Raw genomic sequence first — 21,223 nt, 5'->3', positions numbered from 1 at the left:
AAATTGCCTGTGTGATCCTGTCTCTATTGTTTTGTGTGATTTGACTGGCAGTTTGTCTGCTTATAGGTCGGAATGAAGCGGCCACCGATTATTGACAGGATGGGTACTTTATTCTACCGGACTCGTTCGCTTCTTCACTAGACACACGCGCTACCGCTCGCTCTCCTCGCTCGTCCACTCACTCGCTGACGTCACTCACACACGCATACAGCCATTCTCCCGCACACACATATGCTACTCGTAACACTATGCCTCGTTATTGCGACGTTCATGTTTTTCCTCATCTATTGAAAGTTAGGCTATTAAACATGTTGCATTCTATACGGCCTGATTATGTCATTATTTAAGCTACATAGCCTAATAAGAAGCGCTAATAAGGATATTTGAATAAACCAACCAAACCGTTAAAGGGGCCCTATTATGCCTACCAGCAAAAAGCATCCTCCAACTGCAATCTTTGGTTATTTCTTTATTAATTTAGCTATACTTTAATAGTATTCTTTCGGTTCAAATCTGTTCAGTGTTACAAATTATTTGTTATTAAATGTTACATTAAGATAATTGGTATTTAAGTGTTGTTTAAATAAAATGCTTTTTAAATTTAAAAGAATCGTGGGATGTATCGAACCGTGGGTCAAAAATCGTGATACAAACCGAATCGTGAATTTGTGTATCGTTACAGCCCTAATATATATATATATATATATATATATATATATATATATATATATCCATGAAAATTCCGAAGCAACATTTGAAATATACTCATCTACGATTCTATACAAATACATTTCTCCACTAGGAAACATCACAACAAGCTTTACTGGGAAACAGCCACAGGCAGTTTAACATCTGCTGGAAGGAGAACCGGTCCGCCCATCGCTGAGGTGAGGCTCTACCACTGAGGCTCTATCACTGATGCTCTATCACTGAGGCTCTACCACTGAGGTTCTACCACTGAGGCTCTACCACTGAGGCTCCATCACTGAGGCTCTATCACTGAGGTTCTACCACTGAGGCTCTATCACTGAGGCTCTATGACTGAGGTTCTACCACTGAGGCTCTAAATGTAAATGGACTGCATTTATATAGCGCTTTTCTAACCATTGGCCACCAAAAGCGCTTTACAATATTGCCTCACATTCACCATTCACGCACACATTCACACACTGACAGCGGAGTCAACCATGCAAGGCGCCAGCCTGCTCGTCGGGATCTAACAGTCAGGATTCGGTGCCTTGATCAAGGACACCTCAACACTCAGCTAGGAGGAGCAGGGGATCGAACCAACAACCTTCAGGTTACCAGCAAACCCGCTCTACCTCCTGAGCTACTGCCGCCCCTCTATCCCTGAGGCTCTACCACTGAGGCTCTAATGCGGCTCTATCCCTAAGGCTCTATCACTTAGGCTCTATCACTGAGGCTCTACCACTAAGGGTCTCTCACTGAGGCTCTACCACTGAGGCTATATCACTGAGGTGAGGCTCTATCATTTAGGCTCTATGACTGAGGTTCTATCACTGAGGCCCTATCACTGAGGTGAGGCTCTATCACTGAGGTGAGGCTCTATCAATGAGGCTCTATCACTGAGGTGAGGCTCTATCACTGAGGCTCTATCACTGAGGCTCTATCGCTGAGGTCAGACTCTATCACTGAGGCTCTATCACTGAGGCCCTATCACTGAGGCTCTATCACTGAGGTGAGGCTCTATCACTGAGGCTCTATCGCTGAGGTCAGGCTCTATCACTGAGGCTCTATCACTGAGGCTCTATCACTATGACTATCACTGAGGTAGGGCTCTATCACTGAGGCTCTATCACTGAGGCTCTATCACTGAGGTCAGGCTCTATCACAGAGGTGAGGCTCTAACACAGGGATGGGCAACTTTCATGATAAAGAGGGCCACATTTTTCATCATAACCATCGGTGGGCCACATGAGTGGCCCTCCGACTATTGTAGTAGTTGTAGTGGCGACTTAAGTGGATATCTTTAATGACTGATATCGCTTCTAAGCAAACTAGACGCATGGGTTTGCCTTCGAATTCTATGAATTATTCTAATCTTTCTTGACCGAGTTTTCTGTAACTCGATCAATTATTATTATTCTTTTTTTTTTTCTTTTTATGTGCGGGCCTGACTGAGTGAGGATGCGGGCCGCACTGAGTGAGGATGCGGGCCGCATGCGGCCCGTGGGCCGCCAGTTGCCCATCCCTGCTCTAACAGATCTGTGGAACTGTGTCTCTGTGACTTCCAGTCTCATTTCAGGACGTCTGGCCATGTGGTCAGGGTTAGTCAGGGTTAGTTAGGGGTTCACTTGGGTTAGTTACCTGACCCTGAATACTCAGGGGGTTAAAGGCTCTCCCACCCGGTAAGTCAGCTCATGTGGGGGTGACTATGAGGGGTTAGTGATCCTCACCCAGGAGGTCGGGTGACCAGAGGGGTTAGTGATCCTCATCCAGGAGGTCAGGTGATTATGAGGGGTTAGTGATCCTCACCCAGGAGGTCAGGTGACCAGAGGGGTTAGTGATCCTCATCCAGGAGGTCAGGTGACTATGAGGGGTTAATGATCCTCATCAAGGAGGTCATGTGACTTTGGGGGGTTAGTGATCTCTCACCCAGGAGGTCTGCTCCTTCGTCCACGTCTCCGATGATGCCGGTGCCTGCGGAGGACAGCTCCTCAAACAGTGACTCTGTGTTGCGGTCAAAAGCAATGTTCTCAATCCCTTTGGTCGGGGTGCTGACAGGAGGAAGAGAACAGGTGGTCAGGGTCAGGGGTTAGGGACAGGTTCAGGAGTCAGGATCAGGAGTCAGGATCAGGGGTCAGAGGTTCAGGGGTCAGGTTCAGGAGTCAGTTTCAGGGCTCGGGGTCAGGTTCAGCGTGTGGCCCGTCCATCGCTCTAGCTGTATGGATATTTTAACCCTACCCTGTCAGGTTCAGGGGGTCAGGTTCAGGGGTCAGGTTCAGGGTGTGGCCCGTCCATCACTATAGCTGTATGGTTATTTTAACCCTACCCTGTTAGGTTCAGGGGTCAGGTTCAGGGTGTGGCCCGTCCATTGCTCTAGCTGTGTGAATCTTTTAACCCTACCTGGAGGCTTTGTAGCCGCTGAGGTCCATGTCCAGCTCGGGGGTCGACTCAATGAGGTCCTGCATGTCCGACGTCTCTTCTTTCTCCCCTGGAAACCAGAAACAGAACTAAGAACTAACCAATGGCGTGATGAGTCAGCAAGGATAGCATTCACAAGAACAGCAGAGGGGCTTCAAACCTGCACTTCAGTCTAGTCACTACAGTTCACTACAGTCTAGCTCACCACAGTCCAGTTCATAACAGTCTAGATCACTACAGGCTAGCTCACTATAGTTTACTTCACTACAGTCCACTACAGGCTAGCTCACTACAGTTCACTACAGTCCAGTTCACTATAGTCTAGCTCACTACAGTCTAGTTCACTAAAGTCACTACAGTCTAGCTCACTACAGTCTAGATCACTTCAGTCTAGCTCACTACAGTACATTACAGGCTAGCTCACTCCAGTCTAGCTCACTACAGGTCACTACAGTCTAGCTCACTACAGTTTAGATCACTACAGTTCACTGCATGCTAGCTCATTAGTCTAGTTCACTACAGTCCAGTTCACTATAGTCTAGCTCACTACAGTGTAGTTCACTAAAGTCACTACAGTCTAGCACAGTACAGTCTAGATCAGGGATGGGCAACTTTCATGATAAAGAGGGCCACATTTTTCATCTTAACCATCGGAGGGCCACATGACTGCACACTTCAACTAAACGTGAGCTGAGAGAAGCTACACAATTTTGAATTTGGTAGATATGATTTCCTGTATTCTGGTCCATTTTGGGGATGGCCACTACCTAAAAAATCATCCAGAATCATAACCTATGTACGGTATGTTAATTGAACCAACATACATTCATTTCATGTTTTCCATGCTCAAACAGCCACATGAATGGTCAGTATTTTTATCAGTGCAAAGGGCTCACATACATCATCATTCAATGAAGTCAAAAAACTGAAAAACAGTGGCCCAACATTAAGTGCAACAACTCAATGAACTCAAACCCAACAAGCAGTTGTAGTAGTTGTAGTGGCGACTTAAGTGGATATCTTTAATGACTGATATCGCTTCTAAGCAAACTAGACGCATGGGTTTGCCTTCGAATTCTATGAATTCTTCTCATCTTTCTTGACCGAGTTTTCTGTAACTCGATCAATTATTATTATTCTTTTCTTTTTTTTTATGTGCGGGCCTGACTGAGTGAGGATGCGGGCCGCACTGAGTGAGGATGCGGCCCGCGGGGCCGCATACAGCCCGCATACAGGCAACTGGCGGCCCACGGGCCGCCAGTTGCCCATCCCTGGTCTAGATAATTTCAGTCCAGCTCATTACAGTACATTACAGTACATTACAGTCTAGCTCACTCCAGTCTAGCTCACTACAGTCTAGCTCACTACAGTTCACTGCAGGCTAGCTCATTAGTCTTGATCACTACAGTCTAGCTCACTACAGTTCACTACAGGCTAGCTCACTACAGTACACTACAGTCTAGCTCACTAAAGTTCACTACAGTCTATCTCACTACATTCTAGCTCATTACAGTTCACTACAGTCTAGCTCACTAAAGTTCACTACAGTCTAGCTCACTAAAGTTCACTACAGTCTAGCTCACTGGTCTAGATCACTACAACTCACTACATGCTAGCTCACTAGTCTATATCACTACAGTCTAACTCACTACAGTTCACTACAGGCTAGCTCACTACAGTTCACTACAGGCTAGCTAACTACAGGCTAGCTCACTACAGTTCACTACAGACCAGTTCAATATAGTCTAGCTCACTACAGTCTAGTTCACTAAAGTCACTAGTATAGCTCACTACAGTCTAGATCACTACAGTTCACTGCAGGCTAGCTCATTAGTATAGTTCACTACAGGCTAGCTCACTGCAGTTTAGATCACTACAGTTCACTACATTCTAGCTCACTACAGTACACTACAGGCTAGCTCACTACAGTTTACTACAGTCTAGCTCACTAAAGTTCACTACAGTCTAGCTCACTGGTCTGGATCACTACAGTTCACTACAGGCTAGCTCACTAGTCTATATCACTACAGTCTAACTCACTACAGTTCACTACAGGCTAGCTCACAACAGTGTAGACCACTACAGTTCACTACAGTCTAGCTCACTACAGTACACTACAGGCTAGCTCACTACAGTTCACTACAGTCTAGCTAACTACAGGCTAGCTCACTACAGTTCACTACAGACCAGTTCAATATAGTCTAGCTCACTAGTCTAGTTCACTAAAGTCACTAGTATAGCTCACTACAGTCTAGATCACTTCAGTCTAGCTCAATACAGTACACTACAGTCTAGCTCACTACAGTTCACTACAGGCTAGCTCATTAGTCTAGTTCAATACAGTCCAGTTCACTATAGTCTAACTCACTACAGTCTTGTTCACTAAAGTCACTACAGTCTAGCTCAGTACAGTCTAGATCATTTTAGTCTAGCTCACTACAGTACATTACAGTCTAGCTCACTCCAGTCTAGCTCACTACAGTTCACTACAGTCTAGCTCACTTCAGTCTAGATCACTACAGTTCACTGCAGGCTAGCTCATTAGTCTAGATCACTACAGTCTAGCTCACTACAGTTCACTTCAGGCTAGCTCACAACAGTCTAGATCACTACAGTTCACTACGTTCTAGCTCACTACAGTACACTACAGGCTAGCTCACTACAGTTCAAAACAGTCTAGCTCACTAAAGTTCACTACAGGCTAGCTCATTAGTCTAGTTCAATACAGTCCAGTTCACTATAGTCTAACTCACTACAGTCTTGTTCACTAAAGTCACTACAGTCTAGCTTAGTACAGTCTAGATCATTTTAGTCTAGCTCACTACAGTACATTACAGTCTAGCCAGGGATTAAAGTGAAAAAAAATCTTCTGACTGAAATTGTATTCGCGCTACAGCCAAGTCACGTGCAGTGTGTGAAACATGTTCCAGGTTAGGTTACTTGACACCTGCTTAAGAAATACAAATGTATAAGACGTCAGCACCAAATGCAGCCATCACGTTTAAATGCTCGACCAATACTGTTTTACAGGAGGATTTTAAACAGCTGTTCTTTTGCATCTATTGCAATTTTTTTGTTGTCTTTTCAATTAGACTCTAAGATTTTTTTTTTGCAAAGCTTGTCTCATATTTTTTTGCACCATGAACCGTAAGGCTTGCCATCGTTCCCCGTTTCCGTCAGCCATGCCCATCTCCATTTATTTTTTTGTGTTTTATCAATATCCGATACATCAGAGCCGTCAATCATTATAAGGGAGTTCATACTAGCTTAACTTTCGCTCTGACACTCAACACTAACACAACAAAGAGACGTAAGATGTGGCGCGAAAATGGTGTGTATATATATACATTTGTATATAATATATTTAATATATAATCGGGATGTACATTAAAATGCTTGTGTTTTCAGTCAATTTTAACGGTAGACCTTTTAAATACTCACTATATAATTTGACAATTTTACCGGCGTTGACGTATGACGACATAATACACGCGTGTATAGCCCGGTAGGGCTCATGGGACCTATGAGATCGAAAAAAATTAATGGGTGTCAATGGAGAGAAAATAATTATTTTCTGGTCCCAGTCTTTATATGCCCTGGATTACACATATGTTGTTTGTGGATTTAAATGATAATTTCTCATGCAAAGAAAACTAAAAATGTTCGTGAAGAAGTTTGATAATTTTAGGTTTTATGTGAGGCCGCTTTGTGAACTACAGCTCTTCGCTGCTCTCGACGCATATGATATACGTCACCACACCCGCCCTTGGAACTCGGCACAGAGATGGCGATCTCTCTGCCCCACTTCACCGCTTTTTCCAAGGGGAGGATAAAAGCATCGAAAGAGGTGAAAACCATTATAAGTCGGGGCACGTGCAGAGTTTCAGTTATGCCGATGGGAAGATTATCGGTCTTCTCCACGCCAGTCGCAGGGAGCGTGACGTCACATACGAGCCGTGTAGTCTTTCTCGTTGTGTTTTCTCTACAGCCTTTATCTGAACAATTGCACAATAAACGGTCGAACTCTTTGCATGAAAAATTATCCTTTAAATCCACAAACAACATATGTGTAATCCAGGGCATATAAAGACCGGGACCAGAAAATAATTATTTTCTCTCCATTGACACCCATTCATATTTTTCGATCTCATAGGTCCCATGAGCCCTACCGGAAGGGGCGTGACTTCGCCACTCTATTATGGGGACTCTCTAAATCGACGCCACTTCGACCTGGGCGGGACTTTACGTCCTACGTCACTCGCTATGGGTGTGCATGTGTGCGCATAGCCGTCACTCGCGATGGGTGTGCATGTGAGAAAGGGTTTGGCTTTTAGTGTCTATGGGTTGGTAATAACGGTTCTGATGATTTTTCTGATGGAAAAGTGGTCTTTTATTTCCATAATCTTTGTTCATTGAACGCATAAACCCGTTTGTTAGTTAGCAGTTAAACAAAATGCGATCTCTGTGTTTAGTTACCAACGACCAACGTTTAAAGACTGATGATTGGGGGTTCGATTCCCTAGTGATGCAAGGTTTTTTCTTTCATTATGGACTGCACACACAACGCGAGTGACGGATACTCGCACAATGTACACACATCACTGTCTTTACAATTTCTGATATACAGTACAAAAGCTGAAACGATTAGCCAGGAGTGGGAAAGATGCAGACGCAGACGTGGGAAGCAATAAGACACACCAACACACAGTTGCCTGGTGCAAAGTGGTTCAGAGTTTAATATAAATAGTTAGGGTTAGCTGGTATGGTGTTATTTGGTATGGCTATAGTCTAATGTTAGCTTAGTTTGTGTTGTTTCGTCATGTCATTTGTAGAAATATAGCCTATCATCACAGACTGTAGGAATGTCACCCACCCTCCATCGCGTACGACACTGACGCTCGTAATCCTGTAGTGCAAGGGAGTTCGTGCACAGATCCCTGAGACAAACGGCTACGCGCACACATGCACACCCATAGCGAGTGACATAGGACGTAAAGTCCCGCCCAGGTCGAAGTGGCGTCGATTTAGAGAGTCCCCTCTATTATGTCCATGTTCGAAACTGCATACTACCGTACTGCCGACTACATACTGCGCAGTATGTACTGTATACTGCATACTGAATGTGGGATTCAGTATGCAGTATACAGCAGACCGACTGCACCGCAGTATACAGTATGCAAGTTTCCCAGAATGCATTTCGCGGCAGCGGTAGCGGTAAAGCTGCTAAAAGCTGTTTTAATTCTCGCTTCAGTGCTGTTAATACATCACTTTCTTAAGTTTTAATATTTTTTTATGCGAGAAAGTACCTATTTAGATCCTTAATATGCGATTAGTTTATCCAAATGACGCCTGTTTGTAAATTTGTCCCGACGTTATCGGAGATGTGAAGTGGCCTCTGTGAACTCCAAATGACGGAAATCCGTCGTAGCGACGGAGAACTTTAATCCATGAGTCTAGCTCACTCCAGTCTAGCTCACTACAGTTCACTACAGTCTAGCTCACTTCAGTCTAGATCACTACAGTTCACTGCAGGCTAGCTCATTAGTCTAGATCACTACAGTCTAGCTCACTACAGTTCACTTCAGGCTAGCTCACTACAGTCTAGATCACTACAGTTCACTACGTTCTAGCTCACTACAGTACACTACAGGCTAGCTCACTACAGTTCAATACAGTCTAGCTCACTAAAGTTCACTACAGTCTAGCTCACTGGTATAGATCACTACAGTTCACTACAGGCTAGCTCACAACAGTCTAGATCACTACAGTTCACTACAGTCTAGCTCACTACAGTACACTACAGGCTAGCTCACTACAGTTCACTACAGTCTAGCTCACTACAGGCTAGCTCACTACAGTTCATAACAGCCCACCTCACTTCAGTCATCAAGGACCGAAGTGAGGTGGGCACGTAATCTCATTTCAGGAAATGCATTAAATTCAGTTTTTGAAAAAATAACCAAAAGCTATTCAAGCAGGGTCCTTGGGAGCATTGTGTGAACAGCACTTCTAAAATGTCTCTGCTTTCTCATGGTTTCTCTTCATACAGGACAGGTTGGAGGAAACGTTAACCTGTGGCTGCACTGTGTGAACTGTACTTAAGGACCCCTACCCTCAGGTATGGCCCCTGCCCCTGCCCCCTCGGCCCTCCTGCCCCCCGGCTCCTCCCCCTCGGGGCCTGGGTCCGCTGGGGTCCTCGGGGCTGCTGGCTTGAAGCCGCTGAGGTTGGACAGCTCCTCCTGAAACAAAGGCGCAGCATCAGCACAGAACCAGCAGGAGGCTTGCATGGAGCTAGCATGGAGCTAGCTCTGATGGGACCGTCAGGGCTAGAGCCAGACGCAAACACATAGTTTACAGACCGGCGGCAACTCGGCCAGGGGTTATTGGGGGGTTCTAGTGAAAAGAGAAACACCAAGAGAAACAGAAAAAGATAAAGCCACTGCACACTGGATCTATGCATGTATGTATGCATGTATGCATGTATGCATGTATGCATGTATGTATGTATGTATGTATGTATGTATGTATGTATGTATGTATGTATGTATGTATGTATGCATGCATGCATGCATGTATGTATGTATGTATGCATGCATGTATGTATGTATGCAGTATGTATGTACGTACCGGTATGTGTGTGTGTGTAGGTACCATTTTCTTTCCTTCTTGAACTAAAGAAATCAAAAATTAATTCTCTATAATATCTGATTAGGCATTATCTATTTCTTCAAGATGTTTTCCATATTATCAACAACTCTCAGTAGCTCTCAGGCTCTTTAACGTTCTAGTTCTCTCCAACGACTCGTCAGGAACATCACGGGTTCAGCCCTCAGTTAGAATATGTTCAATAAGACAATCTGGTGTGCAAAGGCTTTGCTGCTAGTCATGAAAAGAAGAAAAGATTAAGAAAGAACGACAACAGAGAAATCCTGCAGAGAATACAATCAACAATCAGACACTGAGGGAAAAACATGTCTTTAAAGAAGTTACACAATAACACAAAGACCATTCTTTGCTCAACAAACATCTACACAAGACTTGGGAAACACACACACAAGAGAAACACCGAAACACATCCAAATAGAAGGTAGTGCACATCACTGGCAGAACGCACACACTGGCTGTGTGTCCAAGGGGGGTTTAGAACGGTGTCTTTAGAACTTCAACGTTCAAAAAACAGCGACACAGAGAAAGAAAACCAGGAACACACCAGACCATGCAATGAAATTAAAGTAAAATGAAACACACACACACACAGAGCCGTGCTCCTCTCCTCCGAGGGGCTCGGCGGTCGGTCGACGTCTCCACCGACATCGGCCACAAACAGATGTAAACACTGATAGGCTGAGAGAGGCTGAAGGCCAGAGGGGGGACAGACAGTGGAACAGCACAGGACTACAAAGACACATAACACAGGACTACGAAGACACCCAACACAGGACTACACAGACACCCAACACAGGAGTACGAAGGCTGACACACAACACGGGACTACAAAGACACACAACACAGGACTAGAAAAACACTACACAGGACTGCAAAGACACACAACACAGGACTACAAAGACACAACACAGGACTACAAAAACACACAACACAGGACTACGAAGGCTGACACACAACACAGGACTACAAAGACACGCTACACAGGACTACGAAGACACACAACACAGGACTACAAAGACACACAACATAGGACTACAAAGACACACACAACACAGGACTTCAAAGACACACAACACAGGACTACGAAGACACACAACACAGGACTACGAAGACACACAACAGAGGACTACAAAGACACAAAACACAGGACTACAAAGACACACAACACAGGCCGGGGGCCTGCAGTGCGTTACCACAGCGGCCGGAGTCCAGCTACCTTGCAGTCGTCTGCCAATGAGTTTCCCCAAGCAGCGTCCTGCGAACCCTCAAGCTGCCTGGACTTTGAGGGCTCGTCCAAATCACAGGGCTTAGAGGGGGAGGAGAGGGAGAGGGTGAGAGAGGTCCGGGACAGGGCAATATGCACATCTCTGGACTGCTTTCATCAGCAGTAGAAGGAGGAGCAATGGGAGGTCTTCTAGATTGTGCACCGGCTGGTTGCACGTGAAATGAGGACATCTTCTCATTTCTCATTTCCTGTTAAAGTATTTTATCTGGGGCCTTTGAGCTCATGTCCATCCTCTCAGCCTGAGGACCACATGCTGTGAGCACATGGGAGACCCATAAAGAGGACCCCCCCCACCACGGAGGAGCCCCTTCCCCCACAAAGAGGAGCCCCCCGCACACACACACACACACTAGAGCTGAGATCGGGCCCAGAAAATCACGCCCGACCTGGCCCGAGCCCCGTGCACGTTCTGTCCGAGCCTGGCCAGAGCCCGAATCCGATTTCAACCCGACATTTTTTAAACACATATGTAACTTGGTACACATTTGTTACTAGGCCTACTCTGCTAAATATATATGCAAGGGATAATGTATAGAACGCCGGTCATTATCGGGAATATAAGCCCCGACAGGGCGAACAGTACACTGACGCGCAGCGAAGGTGCCTTGCTTCGCCCTGAATTTGTCGCTCACCACAACGACGCTGGGGTTGACAAGTTACCCGACTACTACCCATGCAAGTGAACGGAGCGTTCCACAGCATTGAGAAGACCCGTGTAATAAAGGCCTATAATAATTCTGTTTATGGCATCGATTTCTCCTCAGATTAGGCCAATAAAGCAATGATAAAAAAATAAATAAACGCTAGATCAAAGGCCCGGCCCGAGGATAGTAGTGGTGGGGGAAAAATCGATTCACTTCAGTATCGCGATATTTTGCGTTCGCAATTATATCGATACAGTAGCGCAAAGTATTGCGATATTTAATTATATAATTATGTGTTTTACTTTCGGGTTTTCTCTGACTTTACTCTGATAATATTACATTTCCATATTACAACCACAAGGTGGCGCTTGTTGCGGTGCTTTGATGACGTGCATTAAACAACAAATTAGGTGGTGCTTTGTTACCTTGCATTCAACAAATTTAAATGAAAATGGCTTCACCATCTCAACCGATTGTACACGAAGCTCCGTCTTCTTTTAAGTCGAAAGTGTGGCTACATTTCGGGTTTTTTTTATCGAAAATGTAATACTAGTAAAGACCTTGACATGCAGTTTGCCATCTGCAAAGAGTGCCGGATGAAAATTAAGTATTGTGGGAATACGACGAATTTGAGAGTGCATCTCACAAGGTACCATTTAGAGTTAGCGATAGCGACCCCTGAGGAACGACCCAAAGTTGTCCTACCCGCAAATCAACGCACCTTGGACCAAACTAAGTGATAAAGTTACCTCAAAACTCCGAAAGGGCAAAGAAAATCACTGAGGCAATAGCCTACTTCATCCCCAAAGACTTACAGCCTTACAGTGTGGTGGAGAATGAAGGTTTCCAGAATCTGCTAGGCATACTGGAGCCCAGGTATGTGATCCCCTCACGTAAATATTTTACCGACACTGCCATCCCCAAACTCTACAGCGAAGTCAAAGAGGAGGTAAATGGAACTTTAAGTTTAGCCGAAGGAGTTGCTATAACTTGTGACGGTTGGTCATCAAGAGCTACTGAATCCTACATGACCATAACGGCGCATCACATCACGGATGAATGGCAGCTTTTAGCTCATGTTCTTCAAACCAGGGCGATGCATGAGAGTCATACCGGGGCTAGTCTCGCAAAGCCAGACCAAACTACAGCAAGTAGAATGGTCTGGAGCCACGCTACCTCGAGCCGTCTATCCGTGGGGAAACTGGGCGGGCCTGTTTTTATTTCTTTAAACCAATCAAAATCGTCTAGGGCGGGGCTAAGCCCGGGAAGCAGCAACGGTGTCCATGCAAAATAGAACATCTTTCTTCCTCAGCCAATGCTGCAAGCAAATCTTTTGCAGTTCTTTGCAATTTTCGACGGAAAGAGCCAAACATGCCAACTTTACAGCGCCGTCAAAGTCCTCTTCAAAACTCGCCATACTGCCTAGTTTCCGAGTTTGAGGGGGAGCAACCGGAAGGGGAGGAGTCGCGGCCAAATCCGACGCTGTCCACTTCCGTTCAGCCAGACTATACCGGGGCTAATGTGGCTGAGGTGCTGAAAACGGCAACCGAAGAGTGGGGCATCTCTAACAAGCCGATTGTTTTGGTAACGGACAATGCGTCCAACATGGTAGTGGCTGCGCAGGTCGGGGGCTACCTTCACGTGAAATGTTTTGCCCATACCCTCAACCTCGCCTCACAGCGCGCACTTAAGCTGCCTGCTGTCGCTAGGTTACTGGGAAGAGTCCGGAAAATAAACACTTTTTTCCACCGCAGTACAATCGCCAACTCCATGTTGGAACAAAAACAAAAGCTCCTGGACCTCCCCACTCACAAGCTTAAGACCGATGTTGTGACCCGTTGGAACAGTGGCTACGAAATGCTTCAGCGTTTCTTGGAACAACAACCAGCGATCTGTGCTGCTCTGTTGTCCTCTGACGTCAGGCGGTCAGGAAGTGATATTTGCACCCTCAACGAAAATGACATTACAGACGCTGAGGACATAATGCAGGCACTTCGACCGATGTTTGTAGCCACGAAAATAGTTTCAGAGGAGAAGAATCCCACTTTGTCCATCATTGCTCCAGTGCATGCAAAGCTGCTAAATGACACACATCAGGCAATGGGGGACAAACCAATTGTGAGGGACATCAAACAGGCAATAAATCAAGATCTGCAGAAGAGATATAGCACTGTTGAGGAGAAAAACACCCTCCACACAGCATCGGCCCTGGATCCACGATTTAAGTCACTGCCTTTCCTGACCACAGATGACATCAGTGCCACATATTCCAAACTGGTTGTGGAGGCAGCCAGCCTTCAGGTAGGCTTTAATGAACTACTAGTTTATTATTTAGTTATTATTTTAAAATATCATAAAGGAGTTTACAAATGATTTATTATTTATTTATTAAAACCAAGCCTATGTTCATCTGGCTACTTTGGGTTATTTTCTTACATCTGTTTTAATTGCATTGAGCATTCCACAGCTATTCCAAACCTGAGATGTTTTTTCTTTTAACATCAAATGTTTCTCTACAGCCCACTATTAGGCAAGAAGAGACCAGCAGTGCCTCTGGAATAGAAATGGATGGACAGGATCTTGAGGTGCTTGAAGAGCCACAACCTAAAAGAAGATCTGGGCTAGCTGATTTACTGGGAGAAACATTTTCTACCACAGCCCCACTAAAGTCAGCATTTTCCCAAGCTGAAGAGGAAGTGAAGAGATACCAGGAGGCTTCTCCACTGCCACTTGAAGAAAACCCTCTCAACTGGTGGAAAGCTCATGAGAAAATGTATCCTTTCCTGGCCAAACTCGCCAAAAGATACCTGAGCATTCCAGGCACAAGTGTGTCTGCTGAAAGGGTGTTCTCCACTGCAGGGGATATAGTCACAGCCCAGAGGAGCACTTTAACATCTGAGCATGTTGACCAACTGCTTTTTCTGAGCAAAAATGCCAACATTCCAAAATGAATTTAACATTTTGGTTCATGACCTTGCAGCCAACTAGACTGGACTCTAGCAGTTCACATTTTTGTTTATTTTTCTCAAGTTGATTGAAGCACTGAGTTACTCTTATTTATATGAGTATTCTAAGGTTTAAGTTACTCTATTAAGTTTGCTTTGTGTTACTCTATTGTATTTCAATAATTTTAATTCATGTGCTGGGAGCTCAGCGTTCATGTGAGAGGTCACCTATTCCGAAAAAATAATTACAACGGTCCTGTGTCCTGAATGTTCAAGGACAAAGTTTTGCACTACCCTCCTAAGTTTTTGCACTGTTGTTCACATAATTAAATGTGCCATTTGAAGTGAGTTGAGCAGTCTTTTTTTCCTCTTTTTTTTTATGTCTTTGAATAATATGGGGAACATGAATCGCAATATATCGCAGAATCGAATCGCAATACTTGCTGTATCGCAATACATTGAGAATCGCAATAATATTGAATTGTGGCCCAAATATCGCAATAATATCGAATCGTCAAATTTTTGCCAATTCCCACCCCTAGAGGATAGTGGTGGGAAATATCGGCCCGACCGTTGGGTCGGGCTCGGGCAGAGAATCTAAACACTAACACACACACACAAAGAGGACCCCCCCCCCAAAAAATCCTTTACGCTCCGATACCTGATGATCGTTATCATTTAGTCACTCAACCAGACTACTTTGAAGGGCTTTGAAGGATGCACCATGATGTGCATCCTACCTATCCACCTATACTATCCCATCCTACCCATCCTTCCTATCCTATCTATCCTTCCTATCCCAGCCCTGACAGAAACCATCTGGGCCTCTGGAAGGGAGCGGGGACATGAGACCCCCAGACCCCCAGGACCCCCAGACCCCCAGGACCCCCAGACCCCAAGGACCCCCAGACCCCCGTGGCCTTTGGAGGGGAGCGGGAAGCCCCCGGACTCATTAAGGGGAGACCATCCAGCAGATAAATCCACCCTGCGGTCAACGGCCCGACGACACACCGCTCTGCTCTGTGCCTCAGGTTAAGTAAGAGCCAATGACGTTCCAGCTGGCCCTCTTCCCTCAGTGATTGGCCAAGAGCCAGTTGCAGCAGTGATGGCATCAATCCCATGATGCTTATGGAATGTCCCAGTTTTGACAACCCCCACCAAAAGAAGAAGCAGCTGAATATATTAACTCACCCCCAACATCAAAAACATGTCAAAAATATCCTTCAATGGATCATCACTTGGTTTGGTACCCACAATGCAACAGCAATTCATCTTCTTTTCATATAGCATACATTGCCTTATTATCGCACCATCCGTCAAACTGTACTTTGTAATTTTGACCAAGGTTTAGTGTGAGAGAAGTTAAAAAATAAAAGCTTATAGGAGCCATTATGCTACTCGTTCTAAATCTAGCAGTAATATAAGTCCTGTTTAGGGGGTGCTGGTTGGGGGGAGCAGACAGGAGAAGAGCAGCCCTACTCCTAGATGCGGAGGACAGAGTCGCCTTGTATTGACTCGGTCCTCCTTCACTCCCAGCACTACTTTGAATGTTGGATGTCGCACGACATAATTTTAACACACACACACACACACACACACACACACACACACACACACACACACACACACACACACACACACACACACACACACACACACACACACACACACACACACACACACACACCTTGAGGCTGGTGCTGGAGCGGGGCTGCGCAGGGTCCTTGAGAGGCCAGCCCGCGGTGCTGGGGGTCTCTGCCAGAGCTGGAGGGTCGGTCGGGGCCCCCGAGGCCCCCCCTGCCGAGGGGAAGATGCAGAGAGACATGGGCCGCTCCTTCCTACAGGGAGAGACGACAACAAGGCCTCTTAATTACAGCTTCAGATGGGGGAGGAAATAGAAAACGCAGATGGCGTCAACTCTGTTTCCTCCAGAGAGTCCTCTCCAGACCACCGGAGAACCTTCTCCAACACCCAGAGGGTCCTCTCCAGACCACCGGAGAACCTTCTCCAACACCCAGAGGGTCCTCTCCAGACCACCAGAGAACCTTCTCCAACACCCAGAGAGTCCTCTCCAGACCACCGGAGAACCTTCTCCAACACCCCCCATGCTCCAACACCTCCAGGCTCCAACCTTATGGGCATTCTGGGGCATAACCAGAGTTGATTTGCAGACTGCGTCTCTCCCCTATCCTACCCGAATCCCCCAGTGTCTCTCCTAGAGCTGGGCGATTTATTGATTTTTAATCGTAATTCAAATTTATGGTTTAGGATGATTTTTTTTTTATGAAAATTGATTATAAAAAAGTTCTTGTATTAACGGAAGCGCCACCCCTTCCCCCCCCAGGTCCCGTAGCTCCCAGTAACATCTCCTCCTCTTCAGAATTTTTTAAATATCAACATGGCAGCATGCGCTGAAAAGAGTGGGGATTTCGTTGCCAGAAAAGTCACGGTCTCCTCAGTCGTGTGGAAGTGGTCTGGGGCAGGGCAGCCAAAAGCAGCAGCACAACACTTCCCCACAATCCCAACATCTTAAACTAAGGCACAAGGCCGAGTGGGAGATGTGTGTTATTTATTTAGTTTTGTTAATCATTGTCATTGTTAAAACTAACCAAACTTAAAAAATATGAAAATTTGTCATTCATAGATTTTCTTTTAAATTAAAAAGGATGATCGGGTTTGGTCTGAAAAAAAACAAAGCCCAAGTCTCTCCCCCTTCCTACCTGTCTCCCCCAATGTCTCTCCCCCTTCTTACCTGTCTCTCCCCCATCGTACCTGTTTGCCCCAGCGTTTCTCCCCCCTCGTACTCGTCTCCCCCCTCCTACCTGTCTCCCCAGCCTCTCTCCCCCCTCCTACCTGTCTCCCTCAGCGTGTCTCCCCGCTCCTACCCGTCCCCCCCCAGCGTGTCTCCCCCCTCCAACCCATCTCCCCCAGCGTCTCTCCCCCCTCCTACCCATCCCCCCCAGCGTGTCTCCCACCCTCCTACCTGACTCCCCCAGCGTGTCTCCCCCCCTCCTACCTGCCTCCCCCAGCGTGTCTCCCCCTCCTACCTCTCTCCCCCCTCCTACTTGTCTCCCACCAGCCTCTCCCCCCCTCCTACCTTCTCCCCCCAGCGTGTCTCCCCCCTCATACCTGTCTCCCCCAGCATGTCTCCTCGCTCGTACCCGTCTCCCCCAGCCTCTCTCCCTCTTCCTACCTGTCTCCCCCAGCATGTCTCCACAAGCGTGTCTCCCCCCTCCTACCTGACTCGGCCCAGCGGTCCCAACTCGGTGCTGTCACTCATCTGCTGAATCTTGATCCTCTCCACGTGCTCCATGTAGTTATGGATCATCTGGAAGAACCAAGGAGCTGTTAGAGCGCTCTCTCTCTCTCTCTCTCTCTCTCTCTCTCTCTCTCTCTCTCTCTCTCTCTCTCTCTCTCTCTCTCTCTACCTCCGTGTGTCTCTGGTGCAGGGCGCTGAATTCCTTCTTCAGCTCTGACTCCCGTTCCTCCAACCTGCCAACTGAGACAAGAGAGGGAGACAGACCGAGGTTAAACCAGATGAAACCAGATGAAACCAGGTGCAACCAGGCGAAACCAGGTGAAACCAGATGAAAACAGGTAAAACCAGGGGAAACCAGGTGGAGGAGGGCTGGGGGAGGAGGAGGAGGGGGAGGAGGAGGAGGGCTGGGGAGGAGGGCTTGGGGAAGAGGGGGAGGGCTTGGGGAGGAGGGCTGGGGGAGGAGGAGGAGGGGGAGGGCTGGGGGAGAAGGGGGAGGAGGGCTTGGGGAAGAGGGGGAGGAGGGCTTGGGGAAGAGGGGGAGGGCTGGGGGAGGAGGGCTGGGGGAGGGAGTGTGTTGTGCGTTGCGTACAGTGTGTTCTGCGTTGCGTACAGCGCGTTGTTCGTTGTGGTGAGCAAAATCTTTGGTATGAAACAATGAAAATCATCGAAGTTGAAGCACTTTACAAAAGACAGCAATTATAAAACCATCATAGATGGATAGATCAAAGATTAATAAAATGTATATAATAATAACATATCTTACACAACCAGGAGCACAATTGATTGTATGTCAGGATATGAATTAGTAATCTTGAAAGAAATAACTTTCTAGATTTAGTCAGTCAGTCAGTCCGTCTGTCTGTCTGTGTCTGTCTGTGTCTCTCACTCTGCTCTGCGTAGTTCTTGATCTTGAGCTCCAGCTGGCGGGAGGCAGACTCCATGCGGCCGACCTGGAGCTGGAGCTCCTTTTTCTCCTGCTCCTGGGAGTCCTCGAACTCTATGAACCGCTACACACACACACACACACACACACACACACACACACACACACACACACACACACACACACACACACACACACACACACACACACACACACACACACACACACACACACACACAACCAAATCATTGACTAATTACTCATCTACTAATAACCCTTTAGTCCAAGGAAGCTAAGCTCTATTGTGATTCAACTTCCTGCCTGACTTCCTGCCGATGATAAAAGGGTCAATGATGGAACACTATGGCTCAGAGTGAGTCAGTCAGGCTGGTTCTCGGTTCTACCCTAGACTGGTTCTGTGTTCTACCCCTAAAGGTCCAGGCTGGTTGTGGGTTCTACCCCAGTCTGGTTCTGGGTTCTACCCCAGTCTACTGGGGTCCACCCCCTGAAGGTCTAGTCTGGTTCTGGGGTCTACCCCAGTCTGGTTCTGTGTTCTACCCCTAAAGGTCCAGGCTGGTTGTGGGTTCTACCCCAGTCTGGTTCTGGGTTCTACCCCAGTCTACTGGGGTCCACCCCCTGAAGGTCTAGTCTGGTTCTGGGGTCTACCCCAGTCTGGTTCTGGGGTCTACCCCTTGAAGGTCCAGTCTGGGCTACCTTTAGGAAGCCTTGAAGGTAGAACAACAATATAACCTGTAATGGGAGATATCTATTCTCCCATTCTGTGTCTCTAAATGCCATGTTGGACTGTGCCTGTATTCAGTGAACCCCTTGGGGGGATGTGTTTAAACCAACCCCCTGGAGGATGGATAGACCAGGGATTCAACTGATAGGGCACAGCCATGACCCCTCTATGAGATCCTGAGGAGCTTCAATCGATAGATGACCATCTGGGTAACCAATAGGTTTTATATGATTTTTTTAATATGATGCTATTGTCTGTTATGATGGTAACGTCTGTTATGATGTATTGTCTCTGTTATGATGGTATTGTCTCTGTTTTGATGGTATTGTCATGCTCTGTTATGATAGTAATAGGACTATAGTAATAGGACTGTAGTACAGTAGTAATAGAACTATAGGACTAAAGTAATAGTACTAATAGGACTGTAGTAATAGTACTATAGTAATAGTACTGTAGTAAACAGTACCCATCCGTACCAGACAGCAGGTTCAGACGGACAGGTGCTGATCTAAGGGAGAGAGGGGTGCTGATCAGGGAGCTGATAAGGGACAGGTGCTGATCTAAGGGAGAGGTGCTGGTGTGGTGTTGTTGTGTTGTTTGTCTGTGTGTGTCCTCATCCTCATCTCATCGGCCGCCCTCCTCCTCCACTTCTCCCTCTCGTACTGTCGTGTTGTTGTGTTGTGTGTATGTGTGCTGTGTATGTCCTCCTCCTCGGCCGCCCTCCTCGTTCCCTTCTCCCTGTCGTACTGTTGTGTTGTTGTGTTGTGTGTATGTGTGACCTCCTCCTCACCTCCTCGGCCGCTCTCCTCCTCCCCTTCTCCCTCTCGTACTGGGTCACCAGCTGCTCGTTGTCCTCCTTCAGCAGCTCCAGCTCCACCTCCTGCTCCTGGTTCTCGGCGAACACCGAGTCCAGGTTCTCCAGGACGGCCACGACCAGCGGCATCAGTTCCTTCACCACGTCCCGGTCATACCGCCCGATCAGCCTCTCCAGCTCGCGGTAGATGGAGGTGGCCAGGCCGGAGACCCGCTCCGACATCACGGCCGAGCTCCCCGGGTCGTCCTGGTACACCGCTCCGTCCTCCGGGTCCATGGTCTCCGACTCCATGGTCTCCAGCTCCAATGGCCTATTCCTCCCGCAGGCCCGGGGCTCTGCACCGCGTTCCCCGCACTAGAGAGGCTCTGCACCGCGGTCCCTGAACACCGAGGACAGCTCGCTTACAGACGGGAACACGACCCCGAAGAAGCGGTCGGGGAAATGCTCCACATTAACCGGATGAATAATGCCCTGCTAAGCAGCTCCTCGGCAGCCGAACCGTCGCCCAGAGCAGCGTGATGACGTCACCCAACGACGTGGCGCTATTGTCTTAAAGGGCCAGCGACCCACTGTTTCAGGTGGAGTTCTCTTAAAGGGGCAGTAACCCACAGTTTCGGAGGAGTTCTCTAAAGTGTAGGGATGGGCAAAATGATTCATTTCCGGGAACTAGTTCTTTCAGTTCAGTTCACTTTAACGATTCGTTTGTTTGATTCGTTCGTTTTGATTCGTTCGTTACGTCAGATTACGTCATTTGGTGTCTGACCCCCCGCGAGATGGCCGTGAGCATAATTTAAACGACTTCTAGGCTCTAACACCCGTGAAAATCGAGAAGATATATTAAATAGTATAACTGAACGTCCCACCAATATTTATACCACTT

At 47.0% G+C, this 21,223-nt stretch overlaps 2 protein-coding genes across 7 annotated transcripts in view; one reads left to right on the top strand and one right to left on the bottom strand.

Moving 5' to 3' along the window:
• Window positions 1–20,890, bottom strand: part of LOC132472770 (C-Jun-amino-terminal kinase-interacting protein 4-like) — a 42,401-nt gene extending 21,511 nt beyond the window's left edge. For 5 of the 6 annotated variants that reach the window (XM_060072535.1, XM_060072568.1, XM_060072552.1 and 2 more), the window contains exons 1-9: window positions 20,320–20,889; window positions 18,791–18,911; window positions 18,074–18,144; window positions 17,885–17,973; window positions 16,333–16,483; window positions 10,988–11,077; window positions 9,218–9,344; window positions 3,088–3,175; window positions 2,617–2,738 (exon numbers count right to left, since the gene is read on the bottom strand). In XM_060072535.1, the coding sequence (XP_059928518.1) occupies window positions 2,617–2,738; window positions 3,088–3,175; window positions 9,218–9,344; window positions 10,988–11,077; window positions 16,333–16,483; window positions 17,885–17,973; window positions 18,074–18,144; window positions 18,791–18,911; window positions 20,320–20,634 (1,174 nt within the window). In that variant the 5' untranslated portion in view covers window positions 20,635–20,889. Of the gene's footprint in view, window positions 1–2,616; window positions 2,739–3,087; window positions 3,176–9,217; window positions 9,345–10,987; window positions 11,078–16,332; window positions 16,484–17,884; window positions 17,974–18,073; window positions 18,145–18,790; window positions 18,912–20,319 lie in introns of all 6 variants that reach the window. The other variant, XM_060072560.1, reaches the window with a different exon arrangement.
• Window positions 13,205–14,756, top strand: LOC132473031 (E3 SUMO-protein ligase ZBED1-like). Its single transcript, XM_060072960.1, has 2 exons — window positions 13,205–14,001; window positions 14,220–14,756. Exons 1-2 carry the CDS (start codon window positions 13,306–13,308, stop codon window positions 14,649–14,651), a joined length of 1,128 nt encoding a protein of 375 aa, XP_059928943.1. The 5' UTR covers window positions 13,205–13,305; the 3' UTR covers window positions 14,652–14,756.
• Window positions 20,891–21,223: the final 333 nt, after the last annotated feature.

This window comes from Gadus macrocephalus, chromosome 2, assembly GCF_031168955.1.
Source record: "Gadus macrocephalus chromosome 2, ASM3116895v1".
Lineage (NCBI taxonomy): Eukaryota > Metazoa > Chordata > Actinopteri > Gadiformes > Gadidae > Gadus > Gadus macrocephalus.
Note: the sequence above shows the minus strand (reverse complement) of the source record. Positions and strands in the feature narration are given on the sequence as shown.

What these genes read in the sequence shown, in the direction of transcription:
- LOC132473031 (XM_060072960.1), top strand. Translation starts at nt 13,306, where the DNA reads ATGGTAGTGGCTGCGCAGGTCGGGGGCTACCTTCACGTGAAATGTTTT. An exon ending in TGGAGGCAGCCAGCCTTCAG is followed by an intron (nt 14,002 to 14,219) that starts GTAGGCTTTAAT and finishes GTTTCTCTACAG; the next exon opens with CCCACTATTAGGCAAGAAGA.